This window comes from Anas acuta, chromosome 5 (genome assembly GCF_963932015.1).
Source record: "Anas acuta chromosome 5, bAnaAcu1.1, whole genome shotgun sequence".
Lineage (NCBI taxonomy): Eukaryota > Metazoa > Chordata > Aves > Anseriformes > Anatidae > Anas > Anas acuta.
This window is the reverse complement of record NC_088983.1, coordinates 3,984,547-3,997,844: the sequence shown is the minus strand read 5'-3', so window position 1 is coordinate 3,997,844 and position 13,298 is coordinate 3,984,547. Positions and strand designations below refer to the sequence as shown.

At 37.7% G+C, this 13,298-nt stretch overlaps 1 protein-coding gene across 1 annotated transcript in view; it reads left to right on the top strand.

Annotated features, from left to right (window-relative positions):
• WDHD1 (WD repeat and HMG-box DNA binding protein 1) overlaps nt 1-12,077 on the top strand; it is a 31,777-nt gene extending 19,700 nt beyond the window's left edge. Inside the window, exons 16-26 of the mRNA XM_068682326.1 lie at nt 74-230; nt 1,881-1,995; nt 3,427-3,558; nt 3,915-4,132; nt 5,868-5,998; nt 7,411-7,467; nt 8,327-8,370; nt 8,528-8,683; nt 8,989-9,146; nt 10,337-10,472; nt 11,034-12,077. Of these exons, the coding sequence (XP_068538427.1) occupies nt 74-230; nt 1,881-1,995; nt 3,427-3,558; nt 3,915-4,132; nt 5,868-5,998; nt 7,411-7,467; nt 8,327-8,370; nt 8,528-8,683; nt 8,989-9,146; nt 10,337-10,472; nt 11,034-11,234 (1,505 nt within the window). The 3' untranslated portion in view covers nt 11,235-12,077. The remainder of the gene's footprint in view (nt 1-73; nt 231-1,880; nt 1,996-3,426; nt 3,559-3,914; nt 4,133-5,867; nt 5,999-7,410; nt 7,468-8,326; nt 8,371-8,527; nt 8,684-8,988; nt 9,147-10,336; nt 10,473-11,033) is intronic.
• The last annotated feature ends 1,221 nt before the right edge of the window (nt 12,078-13,298 follow it).

The following is a 13,298-nucleotide window of genomic DNA, read 5'->3' as shown; positions in this document are numbered from 1 at the left end:
CCAGCAGTTCAAACTTACTCACGTCATAATTAGTTGCCTGTGAGAACAGCTGTCTACATTTTGTACCCAACAGGTACCCCCTGCTACGTGGATTCTGAGGGAATTGTGCGGATGTTGAACCGAAGACTCGGGGATACTTGGATTCCAGTGTGTAACACAAAAGAGCATTGTAAAGGAAAATCTGATCATTATTGGGTTGTGGGCATCCATGAAAACCCCCAGCAGCTCAGGTCAGCTATTCCACAAAAGAAGTGCTTTCTTGTCTTTGTTATAATTTATATAACACCTTGTAGTAAGAGAAACTGGAAACAACTATTACTAAAGCAGGTGGCTAGTAAATGTGCATTGATCTAGTTCGTGAATGCAATTCTGCATGGATGTTTCATCAGTAAATTTGTTCTGAATGAACTCATTGGTTCTATAATGTGTAAAGGACTAATACTGACTTCTTGCTTTGGCTAACAGGCACGAGCACTTTGTTATGAAATCACACATCTCTGATGCAGGCACGTTCAAAGGACTGCACTTTGCTAGAGAATGCTACTAAAAACATGCAGTTGCTGTTAGGATTCTGTGCTGTGGCCATGAAGAACAATTTTGTAAAAGTGCTGATGTATTCAAATAAATATTTAGCTAAGAATGAGCCATTACTTCAAAATGTGACAGTGATGGTGTCTAAACAACTTTATTCCTCTTAACAAGCATCACAGAAGTGTAGTTGCTAAGCTTTGTTTGTAGTCTTCTTTATTCAGTGATACATGTCCTTTTCCTAGCAGCTCAGAAGCTGTCAGCTTACATTTTATTGACATTTGGGCTCTCGTACTTTGCTAAACATGCACAATTTTGGGTGTTGGTGGGAGACTGCATTTTATTTAAATTCATATGACGCTTTTTTAAATCTTCTGTTTTATGCAGTAAAGAAAATACTTTGATATCACAAGTAAATATCAATTAGCTGTCTGTTTTTCCCTCTAAAATATTAAGTAGTGTTGGCCTTTCAAAAATTCACCAAAACTGTGCAGGACACATCACATTGATGTGATAATCAACTGTGAGTCAGTCATCTCGATTTTTTTTTTCCTTCTACTCCAAGAAAGAAAACACTGCTCTCGGAATTGCAGAGAGCATTTTTATTCAAAGCCACTAGCATATTGAAGATAAGAAGGGGGAGGGTTATTGTAGAAACACCATATGCCATAATCAACACAGAACACTAATGCTTCCTGTTTTTTTTTTTTTTCCTAGTGTTTGAAACACTAGCTTAAAGCTATAAAAAGAAACATTTTTGTCAGTGCTCATTGGTGCTGCTGGAAATACAGCTCTTCCCCAATGTTTTGCTTAAGTGATTGTAACCAGAGTATCAGTTTAATGAAACAGACTGTGTTTTTAGTGTGTAGATGTGCAGCTTTCCCCTTTTTTTTCCCCCCTCTGTCGCAGCACTGTTCTCATGAAGTCCAAAATCCCCATCATAATAAATGGTAGATGTGCCTGCTGTTTCTCCAGTGGCCCTTAGTTGTTCAGTAGTTTCTGAATTTAATAAACTGCATTTCCATTTTGTAATTGCTGCTAAACAGCGTGTTGTGTGAGATAGAGATCTGTGCCTGTTACGTGCCATGTTTGGAGTTTCTGGTGTGAACAAGAGCAGCGTGTGCCTGCTGGTTTCAAAATCTTTTATTGGTTGGGATGTAAAAATAACCCTTTATAATACAATCTAATATATTGCTATACTTAAGTCAGTAATTTCATTACTACTTTTTAAAGAACAAATCCTCTTAAAGTATCTTGCTTCTTAGGAGACATGATTTAGATGTAGAACAACTGGTGACTCTGTAGCTGATGAGGACTCTGTGTGTGGTTTTTTTTTTATTTCCTGTGCACAGGTGTATTCCCTGCAAAGGAGCCCGATTCCCTCCCACACTCCCACGTCCTGCTGTAGCAATCTTACCTTTTACGCTTCCTTATTGTCAAGTTACAACAGAAAAGGGACAGATGGAGGTATGGAATGATGTTGAGTCCACAGCTGATAGTCTTAGACATCCCCATAGTAGGGATTATATAAGATTCCTATTAATCATCTCTACTACGAAGAGGGTTGTGCAAACTCTGAGTAAGGCACCTGGCTAAGGAGGTTATTTGGGTTCAGGGGTTATTTGGGTATAGCCCTTTCAGTTGGGTTTGCTTCACAACTGGTTCTAGAAGAATACAAAATTAAGTTGTTAGAGTTGACACAGTGTTAGTATTTACACACAATCTCCTTCAGAGCAATGAAGTTTCTATCTCTCTCTGGTTTGTTTGTTTGTTTAAAAAATTATCAGTGGCCTAATGCTTGAGAAAGTGCCAGATTTGGGGATTCAACTTGAGATCCCCTTGAAGATGCCTATTTCCAATTTTTTTTTTTTAATGCATGTTTCTATTTCTGGAAGATCTTTTTTGAAAGATGTGCTAAGTATTCCCTATAATCATTCTGAAAACATACGCCTTGAAGCTTGATTTATTTTCTTAAGGCAGAGTTTGGTTGAAGATGTATGTGTGAAGAATATCCAGAAAACTGTTACCAATTTTTGAATTTTTTATTAGTCTTTTTTTTTTTTTAATGTGGGATTCAGCTGCAGTGTACAAAATAGAAATGGACATAAAATTCTAACCTCAGCCTCAGAGTCTGTTTAATGCTATTTGAAATTTATTGTCCTTGATGAAAGCATGGAGGAAAAAGTTTCAATAATAAAAACTTTATCCTTTTTTATGAATTCATGCTAATTTTCAAAGTTTATTTTTTTATTTTGTTTACTTGAAGGACTATGATTTTGTTTGGTTGTTTTATCCTTTTTTTTCCCCCCTGTCCTTTCCAAATCAGGAACTGTTAATTTACCCAGAGGGAATATGTACTTCTTGATAGATTGGTCTTGTAAAAAAACAGGTGATTCCTAATAGATCTGATGAGAAAACATTGGTTTTGAGTAAGGTATTTTGCCACAGAGCAAGTCTGGTCCACTAGCTTTGCTAGTATTTCCCTGAACAACCTGTCTGGCAAATGTTACTCCTGCAGTTACAGAGTTATTGTGGAATGTTTCCATTTCACTCTGGGGCAGAAAATACAAGATAAAGTATTCAATTTGTTCTAGAACTGCTTATACTGGTAGCAATCTGGTGAACATGTAGGTCCTGCTGAAAGACTGTAATAGAAATGGAATTTAAAGAGAGGATGACTATTCGGATGGGTTTCTATGTTGGTGTGGTCTATTTTTCCTCACTGGGTATTGGTGTTTAAAGAGAATTGTCTGCCACTCACCCGTCATTATAAAATGAAAGGAACGTTTAAGAATGAGTTGATAAAATGCTTTGTAATTTATTAGGTATAGAGCTGAGAGCTTTTCATTTTTTCACCCTCCCTCTGACCTCCAGCATGCAACTTTCTCCCATTTTCAGGAACAATACTGGCGTTCCATTGTTTTTCACAACTATGTGGATTACTTGTCAAAAAATGGCTATGAAGTTGATGAAAATGCTACAAGTCAGTCGGTGAAAGAACAGCAAGAACTTCTAATGAAATTGTTTGCAGTAAGTTCAAATACCTTAAAAAATAGAATCCCAAAGACTTCATTTTGAGTGGATAGGATTTGATGCAAATTTAGATGGGATTGCTCGTTGTAGAAATGTGGCTGGTTATCAGGTACCTCTCCAGCTACAATAAGAGGTAGATAGCAGTTAATGTTATTATTTATCAATACTGAGGGTGCTTATAAAAAAAAAAAAAGGGTGTTTCTTTGCTCTGCAGTTCATACTTGTTGGTGATTTGTCTTTATTTGTTCAATACATAAAAAACAAAACAAAACAAAAAATAATATTCTGGTCTTAGAGTCTTCAGAGAGCTGTGTAACTGAAGTGTGTAACTCTCAAGGCTTTTCTCCTTTCAGCTTTCCTGTAAACTGGAGCGTGAATTTCGTTGTGTGGAACTTGCTGACCTCATGACACAAAACGTTGTGAATTTAGCGATCAAGTATGCTTCTCGCTCTCGAAGACTAAATTTAGCTCAGCGGCTTAGTGAAATGGCTGTAGAGAAAGCAAGTGAATTGGCAACAGCACTGGAAGAAGAAGAGGAGGAAGAGGATTTCCGAAATCATCGGAATGCCGGGTAACACACATTTCTGAGATTAAAAACCTGGGAATGTTTTTACTGATTTATTAACGTTTTATTCCAATTGATACACTTCACTCTTCTGGACAGTAATTTGTAACGTGTTTGTTATGAAGTACTGGTTTGTACTGCTCTACTCATAAATTGTGTGTATAAAATGGTAAGCTCTTGGTGACATCTTTTGAGGACTAATTAGAAATTAGCAGCAGGGTACTGACACAAAGTGTCTCCACTGCTTGCTTGCTGTGTGTCTGTGTACAGTGGCTTCAGAGGCAAAGTGGACTTGATATCAAATTGCTCTGACTTTGTTGCATTGTGGGTTTTTTTTTGTCTCCAACCTATTTTTTTCTCTTTGCTTATGTCTCTTTACCCTGTTTCTACACCCTTAAAATCCTTTTACCTTTCTCAAACCCTCCCCTGTTTCAGCATGCCATCTCAGTTTATCCCAGTTGATCTTGTTCCCATGTCTCTAATCCCAGCTCTTCCAAACTATTGAACTATTACAGGTTTGCTGTCATTCTTTTCTCTGTATCTGTGCTCTTTACCTTTCCTCTCCTACCTGCATCCGCTTTGTTTGTGCTGTCTAAAGCAAGAAGAGGCAGAAGATGTGTGCTTTCTTCTTTCTGTTTGTTTTAAATACAGATCGTACAGAAGAGTTGTGTGTTCTTGCTTGGCATCTGGATGGAACAGCTGTAAGGAAACTAATAGCTAACCACCAGTCTGATAACGCAGAAAAAATGTCCTGTTTTATCAGAAGCAGCGTCCTCCCATAGCAATTTTATGTATGAAGTTCGTAACTTTTTTAAGCAAGAGGAAGTGATAAGTTGAGGGACTTATCTGTAGCCTTTCCTTTGGTTTTAAATGTGCTATTTCACAAAGAAAAATAACCTTTTTAAATGGTCTACCGTGTTCTTCTGGATCTGGATGAATGGAAGTTGCAATCCCATGTCTACAACTTCTGCCACTCTGAGGGCTGAAATACACTGTAGGCACTATGTTTCTTAGTGCCAAATGAATCTAATACTGACACTGTAGTCGAGAGAAATGAACCTTTTAATTTCAGGTGCACACATTTTAGTAACCAGCAAAGATTAGGGGGAAAATGCAAGAGAAGTACATGCTATAACTGGGGAATTTTGAGAATAATGAGATTAAGCATTGAAGCTTGCTGCTTAAACTTCAGACTGGAAATGTGTATCCATGTTATCACCTGCATATTTGTTTATGCAGAAAAGTAACCTGGTATTGCTCATGATAGCAGAGGTATGCAGATTTCAATGGAGCTGGAAGATGCCTGCTGTTTGCACTTACATTTGTGGCAAAGCATTCTTAACATCATTGTTGTGCATTCTGAAAAAGGTGGCAAAAGCTCGCTGCTTCTCTTGGAGAGTTTGTTCTTGTGTGCAGAGCTGTTTGAAGGATGGTCCTTGCACTTCTACCTGGGTGGGAGTTTCAGGCAGTTTTGCAGTCACGTGTGGTCTATCTTAAAGCTCCACGAGTACTGTTTTAAGTGGCTGTGTGTGGTATTTTGGGGTGAACTGAAGTGGTTCATGAAACTTTATTTTATTTTTAGTAATCAGCACAGTGTAATCAGTGGTACAATGTAAGTGAATGCCAAACATTATTGTTCTTTTTTCTTAATTTAGAAAGTTAGCCGCCTTTTGTTCCAGTTTTCTGTCTGAATGTGAAGTTCAAAGCACCACTTCCTTTCTGATGAATTCCATCCCTTTAGTTACAGCAACTCGGCCGCAGAGCGGCGGCGTCTGCCAGTCAGGAATGTTCAGCAGGACGAAGAGATGGAAGATGCTGAGGAAACTGATGAATATGAGGAAGCAGAAGAAACGCCAGAAGTGCATAAACAGAGTAAGAAAAATACGTTGTTTGAATAGCCTGGAAGTTATCTAGATGGGTCTTTCACAGACTTCTGATAAGGAATTCTGGAAATTCCCTGATAATCTTTAGTTTGGGTAACTCAGCAGGATAGAGCATGAAGCAAGCAGTGGAGTTTCCTGTATGTTTTGGATTTTTTGACATAAAATTTAAGACAGACAGACACACCACATGGCAAAGGGCCCTCCAGGGGAGGCACAGGAGATTTGACTTGGAAGCCCTTTACTTAAGTAGAAAATAATATGATTTCTTTCACTGAGTTTTGAAAATCTGCAAGTGTAGCAGGGATGAGGTTTTCTGCTACCTTATTAAAACAGATCTGGTATTTTCTGAGCTGTCTTGACTTTGATGGACGAAAAAATATGCAGCAGGGTGGCACAGAAACTCCTGCCTGCGAGCTTCCAGTTCCCTGCACTCCCTGTGGGAGATGCATAGTGGTGTCTACCTGATCCATAGCCCAGCACGTACCTGTCGTCACTGCAGAATAACAAAAATGTAGTGTGTGTCTTCTGCTCTGTCACAGCTTGCTTGTGCATTGTACTTAACTGTTTAAAGGGATCCTTGGGGAGGTTTTTTGTTGCCTGATAACACATCTAATGGACTGGGTCATGTTGCAAAGCTGTTATTTGGTTTCAGTTCAAATCTTGCAGATGAATTGACAGACAAGGTGTTCACTGAGCACTCCCCTCTTCAGCAGCTAGGCTTTTACCTCTTGCAGGAGAGTTGTCAGGCAGTCTGCACTGTTTTGATGTTCCTGTCATTACCATAGGCAGGCTGTTGTTTTTTTTTTTCCCTTTGCTTTGTCTCCCTTCACCTCTTCATCTTTCCCATCCTTTTGTGTGTTTCCGTATACTGAACAATTTCGTGTTTGGGCTTTTAAGTGGTGGTCTGGAGGAGAAAAGCAAAACGAGTTTAGTGATTATTCTCATCTTACTTGGTTTGTAAGTTATGTTATCTTCTTCCCTCCATAGAAAAGTGGGGTGGGGGGGGAAGAAGAAAGCTGGAAAGATAGCTTTACCTATAAAACAGAACTATTGCTTTCTTATATTGTACAGCACTTACACATTTTATAGTTTGATATTTCTTATTGTTAGACATTTATTTAAAAAACATGCTTCTCTCTTTCAGGAAAAAATTGTGTTTTTGTTTTTTTTTTAATTTAAATATTAGGTATAAGGAAAAGTATACAACTCTAAGCTAAATCCAGGTAAAAAAGACGGATGTTTTTGTAAAATCATGTGTACGTTTTGAAAATGAAAAGTCGTGCTGTAAGATATGAATTGGTTTACTATGACTTGCTTGTGTGTTTAGGGTTTTGTTTTTTAACAAGTTATGCTATTACATTTTATTGCACTTACATATGTACCTTTTTCTTTGTTCCAAAGGGCCAAATCCTTTCTCCAAAGGAGTCACTTCAGCCGAGGTGACTACTTCAAAGCCTGGTGAGTAAATCTCCATTTATTCTAGAATCAGAACTTTGTTATACTTCACAACATCTGCCCTGTTTTTATCTTCTGTTCTCCCATTGCTACTAAAATTCAGCGTGTAACAATGCTGCCGAGCAGTAACTTGTAAGGACTATTGTTTTTGTGTTTTTAAGAGGTTCCTTATTCCCGTTGATGTCATCTTTACATAATGATGTTCTTTAACATCATTACCTGCTGATTACCTTACTTGTGTCAAGTGCTGAATCAGTTATCTGCCTGGCATTCTTTGGGAGAGGGGAAAAATAGAGCAGTGATCAATCAGTTTGTTTTACTAATCACAGATATGTTCATTAGCTGCACTTACAAGGCAGTGTAAAAAAGCAGAACTGGGGGTCTGCTTTAGCTGGCAAGGCGAAATACAATCTCTTGTTCCCTTTTGCTTATTCCCTCCTGCCATCCCTCCAGCAAAAACAATAGGAATGGAAATGGATTTGGGAATGGAGGAAGTAATTGGTGTTCCTGTGGATTTGTAGTTGTTGGTCCTGCGTGGCTTTTCTGATGACTAACAATAGCTGAGGATGCGTAGTATAACCCTTCTGGGGTTAACAAAGTGACTTTCTCTTTGTCCAACCACTTTGAAGTGGTTCAAGAATTTCTCTTCTTTGGTGTGGAATATTTGATGCCTCTGACCTAGTCATCCTCTTCAATTTTTCAACTAACAGAGGCTGAAATATGAAAAATGAGTATTTAGCCTTTTTCTTTGGAAATGAGGCTAAGGTTGTTTCATTCACACATCTAAAATGTGTGTACTGCGACGTGGGGGGTTGTCTACACACACATTTGACTTTTTTTTTTTTTCTTTTCTATTCAATAGCTGTAATTGCATCAAGCAGCCAAGGACGAGTGAATCCCTTTAAGGTAAAAATTTTGAAGCTGGTTTGACTGCGGTGCTCTGAAAATCCCAGCAGATTTTTATACGTAAAGTTACAATGCGACTACAAGAGAAATCTTGGAGGGACATAGGAGCGCACTATGCCAGAAAATAAGTAAAATGTTTGTTTATCTGTTTTGCTAGGTGTCATCTAACAAAAAGGACCCAATGGTCCCATCAGCGAGTATTCTAGACAATATGAGCAAATACTCAAAGAAAACTTCATCTAGCAGTCGAGCTGCAAACAAACAGAGCCCTCCAGTTATAAAGCCTCTGATTCCCAAACCAAAATCCAAGCAGGTAATGTTTCTAGTCTTTTCATGTTGCTTCAGAACAGTAAATTGAATTTTACTAGCTTTTATCAAGTATGAAACCCTGCTGATTGAGTAAAGCGTCTTAGATGGCAGGATTCGTTTAAGCGTACTGCAGAAACTTACACAAACACAAAACAGCAAGGAAAAAAAATTGCTTCACTTGTAGAAATTGCATTCTGTGCTGTTTGTTTGTTTGTTTTGTATTTATTTTAAATAGGAATAACTAAACATATATTCTGCTGAATTAGGCTTACCTTTTTTTTTTTTTTTTTTTTAACTCAATTTCTGTAGGCTTCAGCAGCATCCTTCTTCCAGACTCGTACACCGAACTCTAGTGAAAAAACGGTGGAAGAAAGACAAGAAAAAACGGTGGAAGAAAGACAAGAAAAAGCAGGAAGAGAGTCCCCTGAAGTCAAAGTCACTACACAGGATAACACTGAAAACAAAAGGCAAGTGAACGCTTGCCACTCAATACCATGTTCCAATTTTGATAGAATAGCAAGTCCAAAAACTATTTTTTGAATGGCCAAAGTAGCTTAAGATTAAAGTGTAAGCTCACAAGTTGTCACATTTGTGAATTTACTTCAGGATTTTTAGCAAACTGATATTTGTGTTGTGGCAATTTGATACTGATCATATTACAACCACAGTGAAGAAGCACAGGCAAAACTCCCTGTTATTAAATCTTTCCAGGTATGCATGGCAGTGGTATTCAAGGTAGAAATTTTGTGTCAGCCTGAGACAAATACATAGATTGTTGGTGAATAATAAACAAGCAATGCATAATTTAATTTTGGGGCTATAAGCAACGATTTTTGTCTCGGTAATACTTAAACAGCTGATAACGACCTTTGAATGATAAATGAAACCATGCTGCTGTACCAGTTCCAAGTATAGGAAATCCTTAAACGTGTCTAGCAAATCTCTGAGGAGGTCTAAAAGCTAAGTGTTTTATGAGAAAGTATTAAAGCTTAATTTTGGTGTGGGTGCTATGGGTTTGGCTGTGTTTTTTTTGTTTCTTTTGTTTTTGTTTTTATTTATTTACTTCTAAAGGAAAAAAAGCAGAAGACTCGTAGCACTTAAGCAGTATATATTTTCCTTGCTAAGAATGTAATATATCTTATTCCTCTGAAGCAGACATTTTCCATGATCCCAGTCCTCATGAAACTTGCATTATTATAATGACTTCCCATTTAGACTTAATTTAACTGAGGAAGATGAAGGGAATTATTATTCATTTGGGCTAGTATTCTTTTCATTAACCTTAACAGATAAGTTTCTAAAACAAGTGGTAAGGAGAATTGTGAAAAGGATTAGCTGAAACGTGCTAATGTGTGCTCTATTTTTAGGTTGATGAGACCTTGTCAGGAAGGAAGAGAACATTATGCTTTGTCATTCTAAAACTGAAATGTTAATCTCCATATATATCATGGATTTAATAAAAGTGCTTGACTTAGTCTTGCCTTGTCAGTCTATTCTGCAAGAATACTGCAGTAGGGGAAAGCAAACTGCTGACTGTATATGTCTTTTCTTTCAAGAGCAAAAAACCCACTCAGGTGTTGTTTAGAAATGTGATTTTGGGGCATATGGTTTTCCTCTAAACTTCATAAACTGACATTTTTTTCTGTGGTTGTTTCAGACCAAAGACAGGATTCCAGATGTGGCTAGAAGAGAACAGAGCAAGCATTTTAACAGATAATCCTGGCCTGAATGAAGCAGAAGTTATAAAAGAAGGCATGAGCCGATTTAGAGTTCTGTCATCAGAAGAAAGAATGGTAAGAAAGCATTCTCTAACTGTTTTTTCTTTTTAATTTATTTATTTTATTTCACCACCACCACCAAATTCCTTGGTTATTTCCAAGTAGGGCTTTTTTTCTTTAAATTCCTCTGTTCTTCATCTTCAGGGACTTTGAATTGGAACATGATCTAAAACGTATATGTGTGAAAATATAAAGCATATTGACATATGAATAATAAGAAAAGCAGCTTTCTGCTTTTACCAAAGTGGAGCATGTGAGAAATGTAATCAATGAAAAAATAACAAAGTTGGGGCTTGGTTCTAAAGCCTTTTGGCTTTCTTATTTGTCCAGAAAGATGTTTAAGATCTTCAATTTTACATACAGGTTCAAAGGAATTACAGTTTTTAAGAGAAATGCTGTTGCAGAAAAAGTAAAGTGAGGAAATTGTTCTCAACTTGATTGGCAATCTCTATTTGTTATTAACAAGAATTATTCCAGCACTTCCTTATAATCAAAGAAAGAAAATGTGTTAAACAAATCAGTGAATTGTGTGGCTTGCTATGTAGTTTTCTATTTAATGATGTACTTTCTTCAAAGGCATGGACTGAGAAAGCAAAAGGAAGAGCAGCTAATGATTTAACAGAAGACAAAAAACGAAAGCGTCCCACAGCTACTGAAGACGAGGAGAAAAAGAACCAGGAGCAAAAAGCAGAGGACTCAAATGTATCAAAAAAACCAAAAACTTCAGGTCAATCTACAAATGCCAGATTATCAGCTTTTGCATTCAAGCAAAGCTAAATAATGTGGTGCCTGCTCAGCATTTGCATGCTCAATGCAGAGCCATCTGCTGTTTTCAGAAATTTGCCACTGTGCTCAAAGAGCACTAGCAAAAAGAGAGTGCCTTGCTCCACATGTTTTTACAAAGTATTTTATTATCAATTATTTAGGGAAACTTGGATCCACTCTCCAGGTCTTTGCAAGTTGCTAGTGTAAAGATGGACAGTGGAACTAATCCTAGTGGGCCTGTTACCTTGAAGCACAGTTCCGCAGTTTTGTGTAGCCACATGTCTTGACGCTCATAATATTTGATGCTAAATCCAGATTAGTCATTTTTGGGGTCATGTGCCATGTACAAAAGCTGTCCTTTGGTTATGGAGAAGCAGAGTGGTGGCTTCTGTACCTGTCTGCTGCAAACTCCTGTAAGAGAAAGACACTCCGAGAAATGACAGTGAGGGTGAGATGACAGCTTAACATCTTTCTGCTGGTCAGCTGCAGCTTCAACATCTGTGGCACTGTCCTTGAGCAGCCTGACAGGGGCTGGGACAGAAAACCAGGACAGATAGGAACGAAGCTGAATTAGGAGTGTCAGGCGTGCAAAAACAAACCATTACGGACTGTGCAAGCGTGCTTTCCCAATCTGAGCTTCAGGACAGCCCAGAAAGGTTTCAGAACTTGAAAATGTGCGCATTATTTTATGTAACGTTTGTTTTTAAAATAAAACGTGTTTCTTTCCTTTGCAACTTTTGTAATTAAAGTAAACAGACTTCTCACAAATCATAAGGCAGTCATATTTACCCTTCTCTGAAGCGGAGACAGAATGTCTAATAAATATATTTGAATCAAATTCAAATTTCAAAACTTTTTTTTTTTTTGTGATAAGGTAAAATGACTCCTCAGCACAACAACTTAAACTGAAGAGCTCCATGTTTTCCTGGTTTTGTATGCCCTTTCATCCTTTTTTCATTCTTCATTTCTCATTTTATTACTGAAAAGGGACATAACTATCCATTTAGAACACATTTTTAACATGGAAATCTATAGATTGAAGATCTGGTGAGATTTTTGTAAACATCAGAGGTGTTCTGCTATACTCTTAGCAATTGTTATATGACATTTTGGAAAAAAAAAAATCTAAAGACTGTTAATTTATTTTTCATCCACTGTTCTTATAATTGCTGAGAGTAGACTGCAAGTAATAGTTAATTAATTGTTAATAGTTAAGTGTACAGAAGGGAACCGTACTGACACTGCAGAAAATTCAGGAGAGTTGTAGCACATTATAAGTTGTCTATCATCGCTGGAAAGAAATGATAGTATCAGTGACTGTCTTGAATTAAGTTTTTAGGCAGCAAAGTGTATTTCTGCATTTGGTTTTATTGAAGAAAAAAGGGATTGCATTGGTAAGGAGAACGTCCTGATAGAAAATCACCGTGGACTTGGTGAGCTGTGTAATATTTTCTTTCTGCTAGACTAGGTCAGTGTGGTGACGACTTCAGGCATCATCATTATGGTCCTGGGAAATGGGGTGGGTGTGAATGGATTCTTCTTTTAGTGTTGGAGCTGAGTTACCTGCCAGGTGTCCTTTTAAACAGCCTGAAATACAAGAAGAAGTTAAGTCCCCTTCTGGAGTGAATAAGCTGAGTAACTCCTCACCTCCCATAAAAAGGCTACATAAAGTAGCTGAGCAAGGTGTTTATACCTTGCCCTCAGGACACTGAAGTCGGTTGTACTGCAGGATCAGGAGGTAAACTGAAAAAAACAGGCAGGTAAGAAAAGAGATGGAACTGGCTAGTAAGTATACTCTGGGTTGTGCCAAATTAGGATGGAAAAAAAATATCAATCATTTCTTAATGTCCCTTTTTTGAAAGCAGAATATTTAGACTGATAACTTTGGGTTTTTCTGGGCATGCATCCTGTAAGTGAAATATTTTACCCTCACTTATCCCGAAGCAGGGTGCTGACTGCCTCCTGATGCAGCGGTATTGTTTTGGGGACGGAAGGGAGATGCTGATGCTGCCAGTGAGACGGAACAAAGCCATTCTGTAGATTCAGATATTGGGTCTGTGTCTGTCCACCACTCCC